Source organism: Girardinichthys multiradiatus, chromosome 22 (genome assembly GCF_021462225.1).
Source record: "Girardinichthys multiradiatus isolate DD_20200921_A chromosome 22, DD_fGirMul_XY1, whole genome shotgun sequence".
Taxonomy (NCBI): Eukaryota; Metazoa; Chordata; class Actinopteri; order Cyprinodontiformes; family Goodeidae; genus Girardinichthys; species Girardinichthys multiradiatus.
Window position 1 is genome coordinate 14,758,101 of NC_061814.1, and position 24,199 is coordinate 14,782,299.

The 24,199-nt window shown below is 38.6% G+C and overlaps 1 protein-coding gene across 3 annotated transcripts in view; it reads left to right on the top strand.

Moving 5' to 3' along the window:
* Positions 1-24,199, top strand: part of kcnh1a (potassium voltage-gated channel, subfamily H (eag-related), member 1a) — a 93,261-nt gene that overhangs the window by 42,224 nt on the left and 26,838 nt on the right. For all 3 annotated transcript variants that reach the window (XM_047352264.1, XM_047352265.1, XM_047352266.1), the window contains 2 exons: positions 7,412-7,683; positions 14,962-15,161. In XM_047352264.1, the coding sequence (XP_047208220.1) occupies positions 7,412-7,683; positions 14,962-15,161 (472 nt within the window). The remainder of the gene's footprint in view (positions 1-7,411; positions 7,684-14,961; positions 15,162-24,199) is intronic.

Sequence of the window (24,199 nt, forward strand, 5' to 3'; positions counted from 1 at the left end):
ATGACGCTGATGTGTGCATTAATTAAAACATACTTGTTTTCACTCATTAATCCAGTGTCTCAAAGGCTAAAGAGTTATTGCACTTTCAGGAGAGTTATTGTTTTTCTCATTAATATGCAAATTTATGGAGATGGGCCTCCAAAATCTAATCAGATCATCGACTCAACAGGAGGGGCTGCTATAGAGAGTAAAATTTCCATTATGTGTTTTATCTGATTTATTATGTTGATGGGAAGGTCTACAGACATAATAATACAGACATCATTTTGACTTTTTAATGCATCACCCACCCAAAAACAGAGAAATCTTTTTTTTTTTTTTTGCAAATGATATACAAATTTTTTCTGCAGGCATCTTTTATTTCTGTTTCTTTCTCTTTGATTACACACTATGCTCACCCACTTTCAGTTTCACGTGGAGGCTCCAAGCGGTGCGCTTTGCGTCAACTGTCGGTCCAGACAACATAATCAGACCTGAATAAATGTACCTGATGGTGCTCCAAAACCAGACAGCGATACCAGTAAAAATAGCTCCTGTGTGGTTTCAGTGGTTGCCATGGTCACATGCGGAGCCACGTCGGCGACTCAAGAAAAGTTTAACCGTCGTCAACTCGGATGACAGCAGCAACTGCGAGAGCTGGCATCCTGCAGTCATTTTCTTTTACACAGAAAATAATGGAGGCGGTTGAAGTGTTAGTTTGACACTAGAGCTGCAAAAACAAAAGTAGATTCTTGTGCTTGAATAAGAATACTGGAGATTTTTTGTTATTTTCTATTGAGAGCAATAAAGAAAAGCAGGCAAAACGGAGGAGGAAATCAACATGGAAACATTGCTTCATCCAGTTCTGTTCATTTGTATTCTGGAGACTAAAAAAAGCACCCTTTATACACGAAGCCAGGTATTTTCATATGCAAATAGCTCACTCAGACAGGTGTTCTGATTATGAATTGTTTTATTTCCATGCACACTAAAATCCCTCAGCGGTTACCGTGAATTACTCACTAATTTTCTTTATCTCATAAAAACTAACTTAAAGAGGACTTTTTTGGATTAAAAAAAAAATATAACCTTACTAACTGTGATGGTCATCATTTATTTAGGTTGGCTCTTTTTACATTATTTTGGTTCTCTTGGTACAAATTTCTCTTCATCATCTCTCTGTATGAAATGTATTTATTTTGGCATTATTTGATTTGATTTATATGACTTTGTTCCATGATTCTCTTTTTGAATGCTTTTTGCATTATTTTTGCTTCTCTTTGTGGCATTTTTTTCATGCTGTTGTTATAGCTGTTTTTACTTTTACGTGCTGATTTTTTTTTGTTTTCTGTGGACATCTTTCTTGGCATTTCCATCGCTTTGTGGTGAATTTGTGCAGTTTTGTTGTAAATTGTGTTCTTATGTATTTCTCTTTGTAGGGATTTATATTGTTTGTGTGGGCAATGTTTCATCACGTCATTTAGTTTGTTTCTTTTGTTTTATGTTTGTGATTGTAGTAGTTGCTATCAATTTGTTACAATTGTGTCTCTTTGAGGTTTTTGTTTGTTGACACTTTGTATATGTTTTTCTTCCTTTCAGAAGCATTCGCTTTCTGGTCATTTTGACTTTTAATTTAAATTTAATTTAATGACTTTGGTATATACCTTGAGAAGATTGAGTTCATCTCCTTGTGCTGCTGTTCTTAACTGAGACCTGTAAGAGCAATTAGCTTGATTTCTTCAAACTACAAAGAATAATGTATAAATAGTTTTGTTGAGTTAAAACAACTCAGACTGTGTGATAAGTCTTTAATCAGGCCCCACTGCTGGTTGTAGGATGAAAAAGGTTTTGTGAAACGTTTTCCAATGTTAACAAAGACTTAAAGAAAAATGATTTGGTAAAAGAGTTTTTATCAACATCAAAGAGTTGAAAAACGTTTTCAACTCTTTGAGGATTGAACTTGAATGCAGGTTTAATTACGGCATAGTGTACTTTCATACAGACCTGTTCTAGATTTGCACCACTCAAGGTGGCAGCAGGTTGGAGTATCACTGTTAATATGAGTTACAGCAACATTTAATTTCCCTTTGGGATTATTTAAAGTCTTTTTGAACTGAATTGAATTATGCTCAGTTCTCAGAGGAAGGTTTCTTTGTCATTTTGTCTGTTTATTTAAAGGAAGGATTATCCAAATCTGTTAGAATATGCCGACATCTACAGTATTACTTAAAATGCTGAGTATAGATACAGTAAATAAAATTTTAGGTTGTGAAATGATGGCCAAAACGTAACAAGCTAAAAATGATCTGATATAATATCAGGAAGTAAACTATATTGGTGCAGGATGGTGACTGACGTGTGTGGTGTGATAACCTATCTAGGTCCAGGGGCTTGTAGTACAAAGCAAAATATGGTGTTTATTTTTGGATCCTCAATACCACAAAGCTGGTTGACTTCTTACCTGAGTGCTTCTCCTTGGTAACTGATGTTGGACCCAACCTGCTCTGAGCACATTAAGGTTTCCAGATTAAAGAGATGGTGACTCCAGTTTCAGACTCAAGTCGCTCTAAAGTCCCACAAACAAAAACTTCAAAATTGACGTAAACTTGAGCTTTAAAGTTTTATTGACACAGAGTCTTGAACTCAAGTTTTATAACCTTTATCTCATTTAATCAAATGTGAAAGAAGCTGGAATGTAAGATACAAATACAGCTCTGAGAGGTCATGCACCTCAAGCGCAGACTGTGGGCTGTTAATGAATTATAACTATCTAAAAATGTTAGCTCTAACAATGACCACACTGATCTCTCTGTATTAAATCAGGTGGGGTCATTTCAGAACAAAATAAACATAACTTACCTCCTCTTACTGTGACTTTAGCTGCCTTATTACAAAAACACTTCCTGTCCACCCTTTGCTCATTATGTTGTCATTTATGACATACCTTGGAACATGTTTACTGTTCAAAACAAGGGATTTAAATTTAGATTTAGAAAAGGGATTTTGCTGATAAAATTAAACATCCTTCAATTCGGATTCTAAAGCCAATATCAGAATCAGCTTTATTTCCAAGTTTGTACAGGCAAACAAGGAATTTGACTCAGATACACTTGCTCTCAATAATAAAATAATAAATCTTTTTAAATGTGCATATATACATAATAGACTTTACAATAGACCCTCTACAGGGTGCTCGAGGGTTCGTGGGAGTTTGACCAACCGGTTCACATGTGCTTTGTGGACCTGGAGAAAGCATTCGACTGTGTCCCTCGTGATGCCCTGTGGGGGGTGCTCCAGGAGTATGGAATCGGGGGCCCTTTATTAGGGGCCATCCGGTTCCTGTACGAGCGGAGCAGGAGTTTGGTCCGCATTGCCGGCACTAAGTCGTACCTGTTCCCAGTGCATGTTGGACTCCGGCAGGGCTGCCCTTTGTCGCCGGTCCTGTTCATAACTTTTATGGACAGGATTTCTAGACGCAGCCAAGGGCCGGAGGGGGTCTGGTTTGGGGACCAGTGGATTTCGTCTCTTCTTTTTGCGGATGACGTGGTCCTGCTGGCCCCCTCTAGCCAAGACCTACAGCATGCGCTGTGGCGGTTCGCAGCCGAGTGTGAAGCGGTTGGGATGAGGATCAGCTCCTCCAAGTCCGAGGCCATGGTACTCGACCGGAAAAGGGTGGCTTGTCCTCTTCAGGTTGGAGGGGAGTTCCTGCCTCAAGTGGAGGAGTTTAAGTATCTCGGGGTCTTGTTCATGAGTGAGGGAAGAATGGAGCGGGAGATCGACAGACGGATCGGTGCGGCTGCCACAGTAATGGGGGCGCTGTGCCGGTCCATTGTGGTGAAGAGAGAGCTGAGCCGAAAAGCAAAGTTCTCAATTTACTGGTCGGTCTACGTTCCTACCCTCACCTATGGCCATGAACTTTGGGTCATGACCGAAAGAACGAGATCCCGGATACAAGCGGCGGAAATGAGCTTCCTCCGTAGGGTGGCCGGGCACTCCCTTAGAGATAGGGCGAGGAGCTCGGCCATCCGGGAGGGGCTCGGAGTAGAGCCGCTGCTCCTCCACATCGAGAGGAGCCAGTTGAGGTGGCTCGGGCATCTATACCGGATGCCTCCTGGACGCCTTCCTCGGGAGGTGTTCCAGGCACGTCCCACCGGGGGGAGGCCCAGGGGACGGCCCAGGACACGCTGGAGGGACTATGTCTCTCGGCTGGCCTGGGAACGCCTTGGGCTCCCCCTGGAGGAACTGGAGGAGGTGTCTGGAGAGAGGGACGTCTGGGCGTCTCTGCTGAGTCTGCTGCCCCCGCGACCCGGTCCTGGATAAGCGGAAGACGACGAACGAACGAACTTTAGAGAATAGAATATAATGTGAGATCAGTCCAAGTATGCATGGTGTTGTTTTGGGACTCTGACTGTCAAGTGTTCACCAGAGAAACAGCCTGTGGGGCTGCTGGTTTTAGCAGACAGCGCTCTGTAGCACTGACCTGAAGGTAAAAATCTAAACAGATTGTGTGCAGGGTGTGTGGGGTCTGTAGAGATTTTCGCTGCCCTTTTTCTGACCCTAGACCTATATAGAGAGAAGTTCAGCCCTGATGATTCTCTCTGCAGACCTGATTGTTCATTGCAGTATGGTCCTGTCCTGTTTGGTGGATGAGCTAAACCACACTGAGATGGAGGAAGACTGGACAGACTGAATTATGGGAGTGTAGAAGATGCCCAGCATCCTGTGGAATGTTGTACTTCTTGACTTGCCTCAGGAAGTACAGTCTCTGCTGGGCCTTCTTCCGAACACTGTCTATGAGTGAGGACCATCTTAGGTTTTGAGAAATGGTGGTTCCTTAGAACCAGAAGTGGTCCACAGCAGACACAGTGTTGGTTCACCACATGGTGAAGGGATGGAAAGTGTGAACATAGAGATTAATACAGGGGTTGGACAATGAAACTGAAACACCTGTCATTTTAGTGTGGGAGGTTTCATGGCTAAATTGGACCAGCCTGGTAAGCAGTCTTCATTGATTGCACATTGCACCAGTAAGAGCAGAGTGTGAAGGTTCAATTAGCAGGGTAAGAGCACAGTTTTCCTCAAAATATTGAAATGCACACAACAATATGGGTGACATACCAGAGTTCAAAAGAGGACAAATTGTTGGTGCACGTCTTGCTGGCACATCTGTGACCAAGACAGCAAGTCTTTGTGATGTATCAAGATCCACGGTATCCAGGGTAATGTCAGCATACCACCAAGAAGGACGAACCACATCCAACAGGTTTAACTGTGGACGCAAGAGGAAGCTGTCTGAAAGGGATGTTCGGGTGCTAACCCGGATTGTATCCAAAAAACATAAAACCACGGCTGCCCAAATCACGGCAGAATTAAATGTGCACCTCAACTCTCCTGTTTCCACCAGAACTGTCTGTCAGGAGCTCCACAGGGTCAATATACACGGCCGTGCTGCTATAGCCAAACCTTTGGTCACTCATGCCAATGCCAAACGTTGGTTTCAATGGTGCAAGGAGCACAAATCTTGGGCTGTGGACAATGTGAAACATGTATTGTTCTCTGATGAGTCCACCTTTACTGTTTTCCCCACATCCGGGAGAGTTACGCTGTGGAGAAGCCCCAAAAAGTGTACCACCCAGACTGTTGCATGCCCAGAGTGAAGCATGGGGGTGGATCAGTGATGGTTTGGGCTGCCATATCATGGCATTCCCTTGGCCCAATACTTGTGCTAGATGGGCACGTCACTGCCAAGGACTACCGAACCATTCTTGAGGACCATGTGCATCCAATGGTTCAAACATTGTATCCTGAAGGCGGTGCCGTGTATCAGGATGACAATGCACCAATACGCACAGCAAGACTGGTGAAAGATTGGTTTGATGAACATGAAAGGGAAGTTGAACATCTCCCATGGCCTGCACATAATATTTAGATCTGGCTAAATATTATTGAGCCACTTTGGGGTGTTTTGGAGGAGCGAGTCAGGAAACGTTTTCCTCCACCAGTATCACGTAGTGACCTGGCCACTATCCTGCAAGAAGAATGGCTTAAAATCTCTCTGACCACTGTGCAGGACTTGTATATGTCATTCCCAAGATGAATTGACGCTGTATTGGCCGCAAAAGGAGGCCCTACACCATACTAATAAATTATTGTGGTCTAAAACCAGGTGTTTCAGTTTCATTGTCCAACCCTTGTAGGTGTTAACTAAATCATTAAAAAGACAACATAAAAAGTCTGTTGTTATATTCAGTCAGAAATCCATCATTAACAGTGCTAATTATTGGCCTTTATCAATTTTCTAAATAATTTAAAACAGCTCATAAAAGTTTTTTGCATGTTAAAAGAAACGTTGAAAAGTGAAAAAATATCTCTTAAATGTTCATGTGTTAAATTAGGCCTAAAGACAGACAGTACAGGACGCAGGGCATGTATTTGATGAGAAAATGTATTTTTTAGTTATTAAAGACTCTTTATTTAGTTATGCCTAGTTTCATATTTTTGTCCATATCTTTGTCTTGTATCATAGAGCTTCATTCAAACAGTGGTGCTGAACAAGCAAAAGGCACAGAGAAAAAATTACACAAAGGGTCAATACACTGAAGGACCATGCATTGGAAGTTAAAAATCTGAACTAAAAACGCAGAAAAGGCAACATTATGGCTTAGAGTTAACCAATACCTACTTTATAAAAAGTTAATGTTTCTTGGATTTTGGGTCACAGCTCTCTAAATTCTTTTTGATTTTATAGTTTTGATTTTTTGCTCTAAGTGCACTGTTAGTCTCTTCAGCTTCTAAATTGTAATCTGTTCTCAACCAAGCCTTTGTATCTGATTGTATTGTATCTTCAATCTGAAGGTTGAGTTGGGGTTTAGGTTAGAGGTGGGGTTATGAGATTTCTTTTAAAAAAAAGTTTCATGTTTCATCCACATAAAAAAACGAGAGCAGTGTTTTAAGATTTCCCAACATTGCTTTGGGAGCTCCACAAAAACAGTGTGGACATAATAAAACACTTGCATATTTGCATAAGAGTATTCCCTTGTGGGTGGTAGCTTAGTTTTGTTTTAATAAAGGTTTCATTATTGCCTCGGCCTTCTGAGGCGATTCCATTTGTACCTTCTCTTCTCTTTGACTACACAGAAATGGGTCATTGGGATTTTTATGCTCATAATCAATGTGATGGTTTAAAGTCTCAAGATAATATTAAAATTTTTATTTAGTTTATTTTCAGAGCTGTAAGACAAACTTCTGGAAATTAGATATTATATTTCATTACTGCATGCTGTTTCTTAGGTTTTAATGTATATATTTACTTGGACCTCAATGGTACTCCTAACTTCTACCCACTCTAGTTCTTGACCACTGTTCCTTATAAAGTAAAAACAACACTATGAACCACTATAACTGAACAATTGTATCATTATCTACCCTTCAGGTACAGCATTGGAGACTACGAGGTGATTGATGAAGAAACCAATGTTGTCCGCATGGACAGCTGGCTCTATATCCTGGCTGAGACAATGGGCAGGCCCTACCGCTTCAACACCAGCGGTTCAGGGAAGTGGGAGGGCGGTCCGAACAAGGACTCCGTCTACATCACCTCCCTGTATTTCACCATGACCAGCCTGACAAGCATCGGCTTCGGCAACATTGCTCCGACGACAGACGGGGAGAAAATCTTCGCTGTGGCCATGATGATGATTGGATGTGAGTGGAAGGGCTTTCTGTTCTTTCCAGTGAGGCAGATTACCTGAGAAGCACAGTTATGCTTTTAAAAGCCGCATTGCACCGAGACGTGTGAATTAGTGAATTATAAATGGAGGCATCAAAGTTAAAAAACAGTACTCAATCAGATGAATAGCAGAGCAATATGTTTGGCTTTTACCCACATTATACATCTTACATTACATGGTGACAACTACTTTTCATTGAAATCCCAGTATAATTCACCTGTTTCTAAAGTGATACATTTACTGTTAAACTTAAATTTTGTCTAAGGAGATACTGGGTCAAGGCTATACCTGCCCAAACAAAACTCCGATTGGCTGTGCTGTTTGTAAAATAAACGGTTTGAAACCTCATCATTATTGTAACCAATGTTATGTAACATCTTGAAGATATGTAGCTCTACCTTGGCTTTTATATCAACTGTAGCACAAATTTAACATCGTGTATTTCACCCCTTAGTTTCCTTTTCAATCTCATCAGCACTGCTGTCAGCTCCATTCAGCCTGATTTATTACAATGACATAAAGTAAATTGACATTGTACTCATTATCCCAGTCTGCTGTGTGATAACGTTTTAAAATATTTAGATTTTCCAGCACATGCTTTCTGTTATCCTTCCTGAAAATAGTAAATACTATAAGAAGGTAACATAACCGACTTTGCAGCAACTTCAATAGTTAACAGTGCCTTGTAGAAGTATTCATACCCATTAAACTTTTGTCACATTTTGTTATATTGCAGCCACAAATGTCAGTGTTCTTTATGGGGATTTTATGTAATAGAGTGGCACAAAGTAGTTTATAATTGGAAAAAGGAAGAAAAAGCTACGTATGTTTCTGAAAAGTGTGGCATGCACTTGTATTCACTCCTCCTTCACTCTGATACCCCGAAATAAACTCTTTGGCCTACATGCATGGCACCCCCAGCATGAAATACGATGATGGCAGCAATATGCTGTGGGGATATTTTCCTCAACAGGGACAGGAAAGCTAGTCAGAGCTGATGGGAAGAAGGATGGAGCTAAATGAAGGACCATCCTGGGAGAAAACCTGGGGCAGAGGCCCACCTTCTAGCATAACATTGACTCTAAGCAGTCAGTGGAGAGGTTTAAGTTAAAGCCTTTTTAAGGGTTAGAATGTCAAAGTCCAGACCTGAATTCGATTGAAAATCTTTAACCAGACTTGAAAATTAATTTGCAGATGCTTTCCGTCCAGTCTGACTGAGGTTGAGCTATTTTGCAAAGAAGAAAGGCAAAACCTTTAGTCTCTCAATGAGCAAAGCTGGAGCAATTGCAGCAAAAGATTTATTTAACAAAATAGTAAATCCCAGCAAAAGGGATGCTGAGTACAAATGCATGAAAAGTTTTTTCGATGTTTTCTTTGTTTTACAGTTTTAAAACCTGACATTAATTTTCTTAAACTCTACATTTATCACTTTACATCCCAAATACTGTTAATCCAATAAGGTTTGAGGTTGTCAAGAGCCAGCAAGGAGTCTGAAGGTACATTCACCATTTCCCTGCAGTCGGGTCTAAAATAATACTAACCATGTTGTCGGGTTGTTCTTCATTTGTGAGCTTTGAGGAAATGTATGTCTTACCTAACAACACTTCCATTGGCTCTACTGTAAATAGTAATAAAAATTTTCAGCAGGCTCACACCTCATCACTACTGTAACCATAATTACATAACAACTTCTTGTATATTTGAAGCTGAACAAAGCAGCTTGACAAGGGCCTTCCTGTCAGTGTGTAGCCAATATTTAACATCATACAGAGAGAGCTTTAATGAATGCCATCCCCTTACTTTCTTTTGCAATCTCATCAGCACCGCTGCCAGATCCACTCAGTCTTAATCAATACAATGACTTCAAGTACAGGGACATTTTACTTGTTTCTCCGGTCTGCTGTTTGATAACGTGTTCAAGTTTTTTGATTTCCTGGCAACACTTTTTGTAATCCTTCCTTAAATTAATAGCCTAAAATGGGAAAATAAGAAGGCAACATCTTGAGCAATTTAGACAGTTTACAATACCAGAAGTCTTCACATTCTTTGAACTTTTTCCCATTCAGTCATGTTACAGCCACAAACTCCAATGTACGTTTTAGGTGTTTTTAATGTGTGAATAGAAAGCAAAAGCTTTTTATTGAAGAGTTGCAAGAAGCAAGCCAATTCTTGAAAGAAAGGCTGAGAAAACATTAGCCTGAAAACGGCACCCACACAGTGCAGCACGGTGGTGGCAGCATCATACTATGGGGTTTCTGTTCCTCAGCAGGGACAGGGAAGCTGGTCAGGGCCAATGCAGTAGATGAATGAAGTGAAGTACAAGGCATTCCTTGAAGAAAACCTGTTAGAAGGTGCAAAACATTTAAGACTAGGTGACTAGGTAACACTACAATGGAAAGTGTTTGCAAGGCACCAAGTATATTTGCTTTTTTTTCACCCAATGTTGTTAAATGTTCTTGTTTTGTGACAATTATTGGATCACTACTTAAAATCTACGAACAGGGTTGCAGATGTTCTTTCTTCACACATTATGTTATTGACGAGGATCTCTGCTTTTGTAGCTCATAAAGCCACGTACAGCGCGGTGCTATTACTGCACACAGAGAGCAACTTTGGAGCAATAACTGACACTGCCAGATCAATTTAGCACAGCACTCCCTCTGATCCCACCACAATCACCCCAAACCTCCACTCTACTTTTGTCAGCTACAGTCCCAACCCTGAGACAAGAGAAAAAATCCTGCACACACGCTCTCCTCCCCCTTCCATTCTCCCCCTTCTACTTTCACTCTGATTTGGCTGTTCTGGTTTATGAATACTCTCTCGGGGGAAACCCGCAAAAACTAATTTTCAGACCCGTCTTTGTCTTAAATTTTCATTGTGAGAGACAAATCACCTTAAATCTCTCAAAACCAGACAGCCTTGGGAGGATTCTGTTTTAGATGCAATCTAGTGTACTCTGTGGCTGTTCTCTATGAAATATGGATGCGCTCATTCTTGCTATTTTTACCAGCGGCATCGGATCGGCGCTTGCAGCAGAGGATCACAGCGTGGGGAGGGATTGTAGGGTGGCATGGGAAACAGTAAGGGGGATGAGGGGGTTGTACTGTACATTTGTCCTGTTTCCATAGCAACTGGTGGCCCCAGGGCTGGAGTTTCTATCAACTATGCTTTGACTACCTTCAAATGAGCCAGCTGTTTGATGGCATTCAATGAAGTTGTGTGCGGCAGGAAGTACAGGAGGATGTTGCCAACTAGGTGAAGCTCTTCTGTGCACAGAGAAACTGAGTTTCCTTTGTAACAGCATTTCCTGCTTTCCAAAGACGCGCAGTCATCCCCGAAGTCTCACTAAATGGTGTTAAAGCTGCAAAGAATATTTTAGGTCGGAATCCTGTGATAACATGTCTTTGCAGCTTAGAGATAGTGATGATTCTCCCATTAAAGGAATCATGAGCTGTTTTTAATTAGCATTATTCCGCTGCCCAGTTTTTTAGCACTTTGATTGAGCATTGTGAAATAAACAAACATGCACCGATGCATTGGCAGGTTACTGTTATCGTCATCAGAGGGTAATTGAAATGTTTGGCTGGCATGTTTCCTTCTCCATCCCTTCAAGCAGGGCTAATTAGGGCTCCATTGCCAGGAGAGGACTGCTCACACAGAGCAGACATCTGATAGCTTTGATCCACGCGTGTTCGCCAGCTGTTGCCATCTCTGATCCGCTGCTTGACTCTTTTCTTTTGGCTTTCAGAAAAGTCTTCTATCAATTTGTGATGTAGGATGTAGCACCATGAAGACAGCTCAAAACATCTCAAACTGAAACTGTAATAGTAGATTTTCCCTTTTAGCAAGAGGTCTTTGATTATATTTGGGCCCAGTTATGATTAATGCTCTGTAATTTCCAAAATGATTCATTTAAGCATTCATGGCGTCAAATTAGATGTGGTCTGGAGGCACATTTGGTCCTAATAAGGCAGATAAATATGAGGCCCCTTGCAAAGGTATTCATACCCCAATAAATGTTTTCACATTTTGACATATTACAACCACAAACCTTAGTTTTATGTTAGAATAACACTGAAAAGTGTATAGTTGTGAGCAATTCCTTTTACACTAATACCTCTAAATAAAATCCAGAGTGAACTATTGCCCTTATTAGTAAGTAGAGTCTATATGTGTGTAGTTCATTCTTAGTGCAAATCCAGCTGTTCTGTGAAGGTCTCAGAGGTTTGTTAGAGAACATTAACGAACAAACGGCATCATGAAGACCAAGGAACAGAGAAGACAGGTCAGGGAGAAAGTTTAAAGCAGGGTTAAGTTATGAAACATTATCCTAAGCTGCAGAGATCCACAGCTCATGTGGGAGAATCTGTTGACAAGATAACTATCAGGTGTGCCTTCCACATTTATGCCCTTAATGGAAGAATGGCTGGAAGGTAATTTTTTTAAAAAGGTAAATTTGTTTTGGTCATTTTTTTAGGCACCAGTGGCCTTTTTTTCAATTTTTTTTCGAAAGTGAGCTGACAGGAAATAGGGTGGGAGAGGGTGATAACAAGCAGTAAACGTCAATAGGCCGGGACTCAAACCCAGGACAGCCTGCATTGAGGACTAAGGCCTCCGTATATGGGTCATGTGCTTTACCCTTGCGGTAATAAATGTTAATTTGTCTAAATAAATATGTTAAATTTTTCAATTTAACATATTTATATGAGAATATATAAACTGTAATGAATATATTAAAACAACATCCAGCTGTTTGTATTGTTACATCTCAGTTGTTTCAAACAGTTCTTCTCACATGTTGCTGGCTGCAGACAACGAGTCGCTAACGGATGCAGGCGTGCGAACGGTGCTGAATGCAGGAGTTGTATCCGGCGATCTGAGGTTGTCGAAAATTGTGCACTCTTCAGCCTTGAAAAAAATCTTGTGCTTAACCAGGTGCTTCCTCAGATTAAACGTTTTCCTGCCGCTGGCCTTGCTCTTCACCTCTCAAATATTGCAGCGAGAGAAATCTGCATCGCATTTTCCCTTTCTATTAGACATGTTGTCTTTGTTGATGGTACCAGTGGCTACTGACGTCATTACGCTTGAGTTGATGGCAAGATCGATGAGGCTAAATACAGGCTGGAAAAGATTATGGAGGATGCTCACATTTCAGCAGGGCAATGACCCATAAACATAAAGATGGACCTAAATCCAATAAAGAATCTGAGGTAAGACCTGAAAATTGGTGTTACCAGTTTCGCTCCATACAATCTGGCTGAGGATGAGCTATTTTGTAAAGAATAGGCAAAAAATTAAGTTTCTAAGTTTCTATTTATGCAAAGCCCATGGTGGCATGACTTAAAAGACTTGCAGCTGTACGAGAGAAAGGTGGTTCTTCAAAGTATTAACTCAGGGAGGCTGAATCCAAATGCACGCCACCTTTTCCAGATTTTTATTAATGAAAAGAATTTCAAAAGCATGCCTCATTTTACTTTCACCTTATAGTAATGCACTATCTTGTCTTGGTCTATCACATAAAATCCCAATAAAATACAATGACTTTTTAAGGTTTTAAGGTGACAAAATGTGAAAAGGTTCAACGGGTATGGATACTTTTGCAGGGTACTGGGGATGGAAGTCTTTCAGAACGGCAACTATCAGTGCAGAACAATAAAAACTTCATGGATGTGTGGCCAGACTGAGGCCATTCCTCATTAATAGGAATTAATAGGATTCTGAATGATTCACAGACGAAGAAACAGAAAATCTTCAGATTTAATGTAAAAGATTACAAGGGACTTTGATCAGCATTTTAATCTCTTCATATCCGAGGCTTTATTAAAACTTTTTCATCTTTAGCCTCTAAGGAAACAAACAATATTAAAAAATGAGAAGTTACATCTTTTTTTTTATTATTATTTTTTGTAAATTATTCCTTTGGTGAGGGATGTCTGGGCGTCTCTGCTGAGTCTGCTGCTCCCGCGACCCGCTCCCGGATAAAGACAACGAGTACGAGTATTCCTTTGGTTCAGTTTAAAATAAAGATGATGTAAGGTTTGCTAGAAGCTGCAGCCAGAGGGGTTGTTTTATATGTTTTATATGACATAAGCAGTTAAACACGTCAGTATGGAGTGAAACATGGATGACGAGACATATAGCCTAATTTTGACTGAAAGTTTCTAGAACATTCAAGACCACATACTTAGGTGTAGTTTGGCTTTTGACAAGACAATAACTTGAAGGATAGCAAAAATTAAACCCAGGTGGGGGGAAAAAAAGTCCTACAGAGGTCTGAAACCAAAGTGAGCATCTCTAGATGAACCCAAAAATAGTTATGCATCGATGCTTCTCTTCCAGCCTATTCAAGTCTGAATGTTTGGGCTTGAGGATACAGAAAAAACTTCCAAAGACAGTTTGATACGGTTGTTGTTGCCAAAGTTTCCTGAAGAAGCATTATGCGAAAGGTCTTGGATTTGAAAAAGTGTAAAAACCTTTTCATCTGCACTGTACTGTATTTATTGATTGTGAAAATTTATTTTCTCCCAGAGAAAATTCAGCTTAGTATGAGTAAGTTTCTTCTAGGTCATATTGCATCTTGAGAGACATCTAAGTCATTGGGCATTAAGAGGACATTTTTCTCCTAAACTTTAAAAATTGTGATTTTTATAAATTATAAATCCATGAAATACATTTAACAAGGCAAACAATAAAAAAAAAAATTCCTTGGTTTTCTCATTCCTTTACATAATGTAATTATTTTACCCAAAAACCGTTATGTTTATGTACCACCTTCTTCTCTTTTGTTTTTCTAAAGCTACAAGACAAATTCGGTCTTTCCCCTCGTCCAATGACGCAATGGCAGAAAGTGTGGCAAATGTAGGAATTTGTCACAAGAAATGTAGGAAATTGTGTGTGTGGAGTTTGTGGTGCTCACAGTACATGCACAGGAACTCTGTGGGAGCCTTTACTCGATACCACAGCTTTTTGAGGAAATTTTTAACTTTGTTACAGGTAGTGATCTCAGAAATGCTTGAAGTGATACTTTTGGCGTTAGATGGTTAATGTTGAACGAGAAAGAATTTATTTATAGCAAATCAACAAAGCAGCAAATGTCACTTTTCAAAATAAAATTAATTCACTAAAATCATATAATTCATAAAGTTTTTGTATGTTTTTAAAAATCTTCTACCAAGAAAAAGTTCAAATAAAATAAATCTATAATTTTGCGTTAGATGGTGTCATGCAATTTCTCTCTGTTTTTCTCTAGCCCTTCTTTATGCCACCATCTTTGGTAACGTGACAACCATCTTCCAGCAGATGTATGCCAACACTAATCGTTACCACGAGATGCTCAACAGTGTTCGGGACTTCCTTAAACTCTATCAGGTCCCCAAAGGCTTGAGTGAAAGAGTTATGGACTATATCGCCTCCACCTGGTCTATGTCACGGGGTATAGACACTGAAAAGGTATGTCCTCCTGTTTCTGCAATGTTTTTGGTATTTTAAATAATTACAACACATTTGGCCCAAAAAAAATGGAATCATGTCTTTTAGAGGCTATATTATTGATCAGAAACCAAATCAAATGTAATACGTGGGCATTTTGTCTGGCAGAAGTACAGCATGTGAAACCCAAATTATTGTAGTTCTTCTTTTGTTCTGTTCAATATTATGTTTTTCACTATGCTGCTGCTGTTATCATGTCTGCATTTGGGTCCTCAACAAAACTAAAACATGACAAAATCTTCATTTTGTCTTTCGTGATTTTTAAGTCTTGATTTGAAAACAAAACTTAGCATTATTTGCAAGAATTTTATATAGTTTTGAGGCACATTTAACAAAGCCAGAACTTCGAGTCGCATCTAATGAACATTTTCCAAGTGTGGGGAACCAGTAAGTTTTGCCAGGAGCTTGTACAGTCTGGCTTAACGTGTTCCTCTCTCAAATTCCAATAATTCATGCACTCTGAATCAGTGTTCTTGAATATGCAAGAAAAAAATATCCTTAGCATTCTTGTTATTATACCCCTCAGTTTTTATGTGGATTTAATACATTTTACATTCAGTTTTGAAAAGGTGTCTGCAGAGATGGATTTTTGTTATTTCTGACTTTGAAGGTTTTTGGTTATCAAAGGTGTAACAGAGGCTACTGCTCTAATAACCAAGCAATTTCAGATAAACTATATTGTCAAAAGTATTTATCTGTCTACTTTTACATGTACATGAACTTTGATGACATCCTATTCTTAATCTATAAGGTCCAGTTGGTTGATGGACCGACTGTTGCTAACAATAGCAACTTTAACTATTCTGTACACATGGTTTACGGGTGTGTTCATTCTAGAACACCAGAATTCATTAATTTGGTGCCGTGACCCAACACGTTGGCTATATAGTTTATGTTTTGAAGTGGGCTTCTGTTGAGAGGTGTGATCAGTAAATATCTTACCTATGGTGAATAATTCACTGAACATCTTCACTTTAATGAAACAAACATTAGCTGTAGCAGAAATGGTTTGTGAGAGCAGAAGAAAAGTACATTTCTGGCATTTTAACACAACTCCAGGCTGCAACATAAGTGATCATCCCATTTGAAACACGACTGCACGGTGCTGTGAAAATTATTTGCCCCCGTTCAAATTTCTAATGTTTTTGCTTTTTGTCACACTGAAAAGTGTAAAATCAATAAATATATATATATATATATATATACGGTATATATATATTATATTTTTTAGATAAAGATAACTTGGGTAAATACAAAATGCAATTTGCAAATGAGGATTTCATGGATTAAATGAAATAAGCTTTCCATACCAGTCTTGCCTTATGTGTAAATGTAAATATCCCACAAACCCAATAACTGGCTGTGCCATCCTCAGCAGCAACTGCCATGCAGCGTTTATGATAACTGGCAAGCATTTAGCATGAATGACTTGTTTAAGCACAGCATCTCAATCTGACTCAAGTCCAGCCATTGACTAGGCCACTCCAAAGCCTTGAATTATTATTTATTTCTTTTTATGAATCAGTCAGAGTGGGACTTACTGGTGTGCTTCAAATCTCCTGCTGCATGCCAAAGTTCTGCTTGAGTTTAGCATAAAGAACTGTCAGATCTTCTGCTTCAGGACTTTCTGCTAGAGAGCAAAATTCAGGGGTCCATAAATTAGAGCAAATCATCCTGGTCCTGAGCGAGTAAGGAAGCTATGGTCCATCACAGTTCCACCACCACATCTTCTGAAATGCTATGTTAGTTTCATGCTAGATATAATGGGATACACATCTTCCAAACACTTTCATTTTGTTGCTTTCTTATTGATAATTCATGAACACTCACTTTGAACTGAGACAAGTGATGTCTGGAGTTCTTAGATGTTGTCATAGGTTCTTTTGAGATGTCCTGGAGGAGTTGTTGGTAGGTCAGCCACTCCTGGGAAGGTTCACTGCTGTGTTCAGTGTTTTCTCTAATTGTGGATATTGGCTTTCACTGTGGCAGCATGGAGTAGAGATGGCTTTGTGAGTCTTTCAGACGGAAATATTTCACTGGACTTTGTTTCTTGTATTTCTTTAGATCAGGACATGATGTGTTGTTTTTTAAAGATCGTATTGCCTACTTCATGTTGTCAGATGCCAAGATATCTATCTGTTGCAAGTAAGATAGCAAGATAAGCAGAAATCTGCAAATAAATGTAAACTATCCCTTTAATGCAGAAATTAAGTTTAAAAAAATGTGAAAATCTATTTTCCAGTCAAAGCACTACAGTGCTATTTAATGTAAGGCTTTATCATATGGATAAGAGATCCAAGAAAGCCCCCAACTGAATTTAGTTCAGCTTCACACTGGAAATTTACCACAGGGATATTTTTCAGTTGCCAAAAACATGTTACTCCTCTACCAACACAGCGAGCAACTTCCCATTCATTTAAAAGCCACGTTGAAAGACACAGAAGGGTTAAATTATTGATGTGCATCCAGCAATTAAACAGAAGTGCTGAAATTGATTTAGAAACTGTTTGGCCTGGTTAGTTAGTGGTTAAACACTGTTTAAAGAAGAACTGTGGGCAGGAAAATGAGCCTTTAAGTAATAACTCAAACATTTGTTAGACTCCTATTTAACAATTATCATTATTAGAGCTCATGACAGTGTTTACTGGTGAAAGTAAGAGGATATCAATATGTACAGTATAAAAGGTGACCTTAAGGTATTCCATCAAAATGGCTTTCAAGTAAGGAAGTTTCACGTAAACACATCAGAAAGACTAATTGGAAAGAATGGATTTAATTTACTGGACTCAGGAGTAATGGAAAAGGGTCATTGGGTTTTGGGGCAGCTTTATTCTGTTTCATTGTGATTGGTACATCCAGATGAGAAAATCAGTGGATGAAGTGATTAACTTATCATGCCTATTGGCTGCTCTAAAAGCCTGATGGGGCACAGTTGTTATCTCAGATTAAAGAATATGTTCAAGTCTAGTTTCAAAAATTAGGGCCAGCTTGCTACCAAAATAACCAAATTTGATATATATCAACCAATTTTTTCTAATTTCTAGATAGTTGTCAGGTTCAGAAACAACCTCATCACTCATAGCTCAACTAATATAAAGTTCAGGCCTCAGTTGTTTAAAGAACATTTGGATAATGAAGACTTTAGTTTGACGTTCTAAACATCAATACAAGTCCTTGATTAACAGTTATTCAGCTTTATCAATATAAACGTTTCTTCCTTTTCTTATTCTTTTTATTGTTATTATATAAATAGGATATTGCTTAACAACTGAAACCATAGCACTGGAAATGTGTACTGTATACAAAAAGCCTAAATGGTCCTACAAAATAAAACTTTTTGTCAAGACAGTGACTCAATTAAGTAACTACTTTACTCTTTGATATGTTATTTTATACAATGTAAAAATTTTAAAGTTATTCGGCTCAATAACTGTAAGTGTGTCATTATTATAATTGTTATATTTATTATGGAAGTTTGCATACAAATTGAAACTATGATACTACAAATGTGTACTGTGAAGTTACAGTGATCCTACAAAATATTGATTTTTGGCAAGGCAGTGACCAAAATTAAGTAACAACCTTACTGTTTTATTTTGTTAATTTTACAAAAATGTACATTTTGTGTCATTCCCAAATTGTTAAAATTGAAAATCATGAATCCAATTATTTACATTTTACAATAGGTGTCCCACAGGGTTTTATGTTAGGGAATAGTTTTTTTATTGTATGGATGTTACTGCTCTAACCCCTCCAGAATGGTAGAGTTGTAATACATCAATGCACTGAACCACCGCAGAAACAGTTCATTGAAAATTAGTAATTTTATTTCATCATTGTCAAATGTCATATATAAAGATATATACTATTCACCGCTCAGAAAGTGATGTAAAGTACAGGGCCCGTATTCACAAAGAATCCTAAGACTAAAAGTAGGTTCTAGTGACGTCATTTTAAGAAAAATCTTAGAATTTCTTGAATCGTAAGATTTTTCTTAGAATTTTTCCTTATTAAGATAAAAGTTCTTCACGAAGCATCTTAGGCCTTGAGAGAGCTCCTAAAGTGAACAAAAGTTTAGAGCAGTGAGGAGGACTTTTAGTGAGTCTACGAGTTTCTTATGCAGGCAAGATGGCAGGAAGACCGAGCGAAAGGAAAGATATTCTCCGTACAATAAATAACAGCGAATTAATGAAACACTACGGACTCGACAGTGCAGGGATCCACCGCCTTAATAGTCGAATAAATGAGCACATAAACTCCTATAACAATCATACAATTATTAACAGAGATAAGATAAACTTTTTCACCCCCCCAGTACGGCATTAAATAGTTTCAGCGGCAGGACAAGGTGCACCTGTAGTAAGGAAGGATAAAAAATATAATAGAAACAATAATAAGTAAAAAGTAAACAGAATTAGAAACTATAGTAGTACATATTATTTAAATACTTACAGTACAGTAAAAATTTGGAAAAAAATTGAAATACATACATATATATATATATATATATATATATATATATATATATATATATATATATATATATATATATATACATAAATAGAAACTCTAGACAAGATACAGTACCATAATCTAAACACTATATACATGGAAGCAAGATGTAAATTAGGTTAATAAGTATTTGCTGTATTGTACATGATGATGTCAGTAGCCATATTCTAAATGGTCATCTACAACGCTCCCTGTCTGTGGAGAAGTTCCCTGGTGTGCTGCTATCTCCTCTCTAGCTTCTGATTGCAGCAGGTACCAGAGCTGCTCACATTTCAGGCTGGTGCTGAAAGCAGAGGGAACGATGCATTGATCTGCTTGAGAATGCCTGTTTGTTCGCACCGTGATCCCAAGACCAAATCTACCTTTCAACACTCCTGTGTTCTGTTCGGTTTTCTCCAACTTTTTTTCTCTGTTTTGTTTTGGTCATTTTACCAAACTAAACCTCTTTGCACAAGAAGTGTTGTATAGGTTAAAATGAATAATGGTGTGTTGTCTTTGTACTTGGAAGTTGGATTATCTAGCTCAATAAAGTATGAGTTAACTATATTAGTGAAACAAAGTCAAGAACATCCAAAGGTGACACTGTTTTACGCGGTTTATGGTGTAATGTTGTTCTTTCTTCTTCCGGCGGCAGTCCTCACTGCTCAGTGCAGTTTAGAAATTCTTCTGTTACCAATGACATCGGTAGATTTTGTTAAAAATGAGGTTACAAAGGACTTGCTTGAGCTCAATGGGGTTTTTTTTTCTCCACCATGGGATGTTTTTTTGTGTGAGACCTTGGTAATCACACACCCTTTTATAGACCATCTGCTGGGACTGAACCAGCTGATATTAATTTGCACTAAGTGGCAGGATTGTTTTTTAATTACTGATATATTTCAGCTGGTGTCATGATTTTCCATTGCTTTTAACACCTCCCTTTCTTTATGTGTTCAATACTTTTTCATTCCAATATATTACACATAATTTATGGACAACTACGGATTGATTTCTTTGGATGTTTGGACTAGATGGGTTATTACAGACATCTGGGGAGAATTTCATGTCAGTTGCACCTTTAGAAATATATTTACTTGGTTTCTGCAACTGTGTCTTCACAGGTTTGCCTAAAATGAACGAGACAGCTGCAGTTAGTCCTGAATGCTACTGCCCTTGTTTTCACTAAAACTAAGAAAGTGGAGCACATCGACCCAGTTCCAAAGTTCTTACACTGGATTCCTGTATCTCAGAATAGACTTAAACATGCTTCTGTTAGTTTATAAATAACTAAATACATTAAAGATGTGTTGTCATTGTATCAACCTTCCAGGGCACTCAGGTCTTCCGGTTGAAATCTACTCTGCATCCCCAGCTACATTCAATTTTTATGCTCCACTGAAATGAAACAAACTTCCACGAAAATGCAAAACAGCTGAATTCGTGAGTTCTTTTAAATCATGGTTAAAATCCCGTTTGTTCAGAGTTCCTTTGATTGTTCTATTTGAACTATGAACTAAAACATATTGGTAAACATTTCTACTGGGCATAAAGATTAATTAGGATTTTCCATCTTGGAACAGACATCATAAAGGACCTCGCTGTCCACAGTGAGTAGCATTTACCTGTAAAAGACCCCTCCCCAATAGACTGGTACTGAGCTGGGCTCAGTTAGGAGGAAGGTACAGAGCACCAGGAAGTCTCTGAATCTTGGTCTAGGCGTGGACCAGTTTTAAAAGGAAAATTCATTATCTGACCCATTATCTAGACGCGTAATGAGTCAGAAAAGGATCTGCCTCCTCACCAGGGAGAAACATTTGATTTTATGTTGAGTGCATTCATTAATTTCAGGCTGTAGTCCAACTTTTGCTTAATTCGAATTTTACATCAAATTTTACTTAATTTCTTTTTTTTTTACTTTCCTTTATCATGCCACTGTAATGTACATTTTATGTTTTTTGTCACTCCAATGTACATCTTTTATTATGAAGCCAGGGAGGAGTGTACAGTCAAGCTCAAAATACATTTAATCCAACAGATTTTCCTTTTAGAGCATCACATTGATAATGTATATCTCAGTCTGTGCAGAGCTGTCATCTTTTTACCTTTTAAACTTTGTTGTGAAATTACATTTTGATCATTTGCATTTAAATTGTTTACATATTTCAATTACTTTATGGTGTGTAGCTATTCAGAATGTTCATGATCATGCATAATGTTTTTATGTCTTTAATTTGCTGTTTTATATTGCTGTGCTTTTGAAAATGTGTGCTTTTTTATATGATGCACGAGGACTTTTGATGGTTAATTTGGGTGCTTTTATATTTAACTTAACCAATGACTAAGTTTTAAATGAAATAACTTATTAATTATACTGCTCATTGAACAAAGTTTTTTTTTTTTTTTTTAACTAGCTATTTCTTTATCACCATGTAAAATTTCCTCATGAGATTTACATTTCTTTTTTTATGGCTCACATTTACCTCCAGCCTTCCAGATGTTGTTAAAATGAGCTGAGTGTTTCGAGATTAGGCATTTAAAGCTGAAAACAGCTCATTTGGACTGGAGCCATTCAGATGATTTGAAGCCAGAAACCGTTTATTGGTGCAACTAATTAAAATCCACTTGTCTAAAGTGAATTTTTTTGACTATTTCATTTCAAATTAGAAGCAAAGCTCTAAACAACACATGCATTTTACCACCAGGATTTCTCTATAACTTAATGACCCCTTTGTAATCAGAAGCAAACTAAAGCCTATTGTGCCCCTGTAGTCTTTCTCTTGATCTTTGTGTGGCTGCAGGTCGCACTAAAGGTGCTAAAAACGGCACATAATCTCTCTGCTTGCCATTCACCTTCAAAGAGATTTGTTTTAAAGGAAGGGCCCTCTGACAGCCTGGCATCCCGTTGATGAGGCGTATGTGAACAACATGATGCCACTCTGTGACACTCAGCATGCAAGCAAATAGACGCTGAGCTGATAGCTACCTTCACGCTTCTTTTTGTGTAATTGAAATATAAAAAGTGCTTAAGTCACCCAGAATGACTCACACTTCCACTGACTTAGTAAAATAAATCCAAATGCACAGTCACATTTATTGTCACCCCTTGTAAAGGTGTGTAAAAATCTTTAAAAGAAATGGATATTTGCCCTGGAGCAAGGAGGTCCTGGGTTCAACTCCCAGCCTGGGGTCTTTCTGCATAGAGTTTGCATGTTCTCCCCGTGCATGCGTGGGTTCTCTCCGGGTACTCCAGCTTCTTCCCACAGTCCAAAAACATGACTGTTAGGTTAATTGGTTTCTCTAAATTGTTCCTAGGTGTGAATATGTGTTTGTGTTGCCCTGCGATGGACTGGCGACCTGTCCAGGGTGTACCCCGCGTCTCGCCCATGGACTGCGGGAGACAGACACATTCCCCGCGACCCACTATGGAAGAAGCGGCAGAAAATGACTGACTCACCAACCATTAATTTGAGCGCATTTGGTCAGAAATAATTGCGTTTGACAAAATTACCAGTAGCAAAATTATAGGTACCAATAAGGACCGTAACTGAAGTTTTTATTTTTATTTTTACTTGACTTTGTAAGTTGTGAGATGCGGACCCATTTTTATGGTGTTTTCTCTTTGCATTCAAATGTCGGGCCGAGGTTAGAATCAGATTCACCTGCTGCACAGACAGTATACGGTTAAGCCCAAATGAATTCACATCCCTGGCAGATTTAGATTTAAAGTTATTTTCATTCAACCAAGAAGTTTGTTTCTGACAGGAAAGAAGACAGGCATCTCTCAAAAAATAAATCAATGTCAAAGGATCATCAATATTGAAAACAAACAAAGTTTTTATTTACATTCTATGAAAAAAATATTTATCTCTACATGCAGAATGTGATGGCAGAAAAACAGTTTTCAGTCCCACCAAATCAGATGTAACTTGTTTTCTAAACACGACTGGGACTTTTAACTAGAACCACATACTTTGGCCAGATGAGAGTAAGGTTGTGCTTTTCAGCAAAAAACACTTCATTTGGGTTTGGTATGAAACAAAGTTGAATACATGGGAAAGCAGCTCATGGTTACTGTTAAGTACGGTAGAGGATCTGTGATGCTGTGAGCGTGTTTCTGTTCCAAAGACCCTGGGAACCTTGTTAGAGCGCATGGCATCATAAAGTGTTTGAAAATAAAAGGATATTTAATCTGCTGGCTTCAACCAGTAAACTAAAAATGGTTCGTCATTGGAATTGCAGCAGGATACAGATCCAAAACAAATGGCCAAATAATTATCTTGATCTAAATCCTAGAATACTGTGCAGGGTGAGCTAAAGATAAGAGAACATAAAAGAAGACCCAGAACTCTGGGCAATTTAGAGAGACTTTGCAAAGAGAATTGGTCCAAAATTGCTCTCTCCGTATGCTTCAAACCTCCGAAATACTAAAAAAGACCGAGTGCTGTCCTGTTGGCAAATGTGGCTTTTTACAAAATATTGACAGCAGTTGTACAAAGAAACTGTGCCTC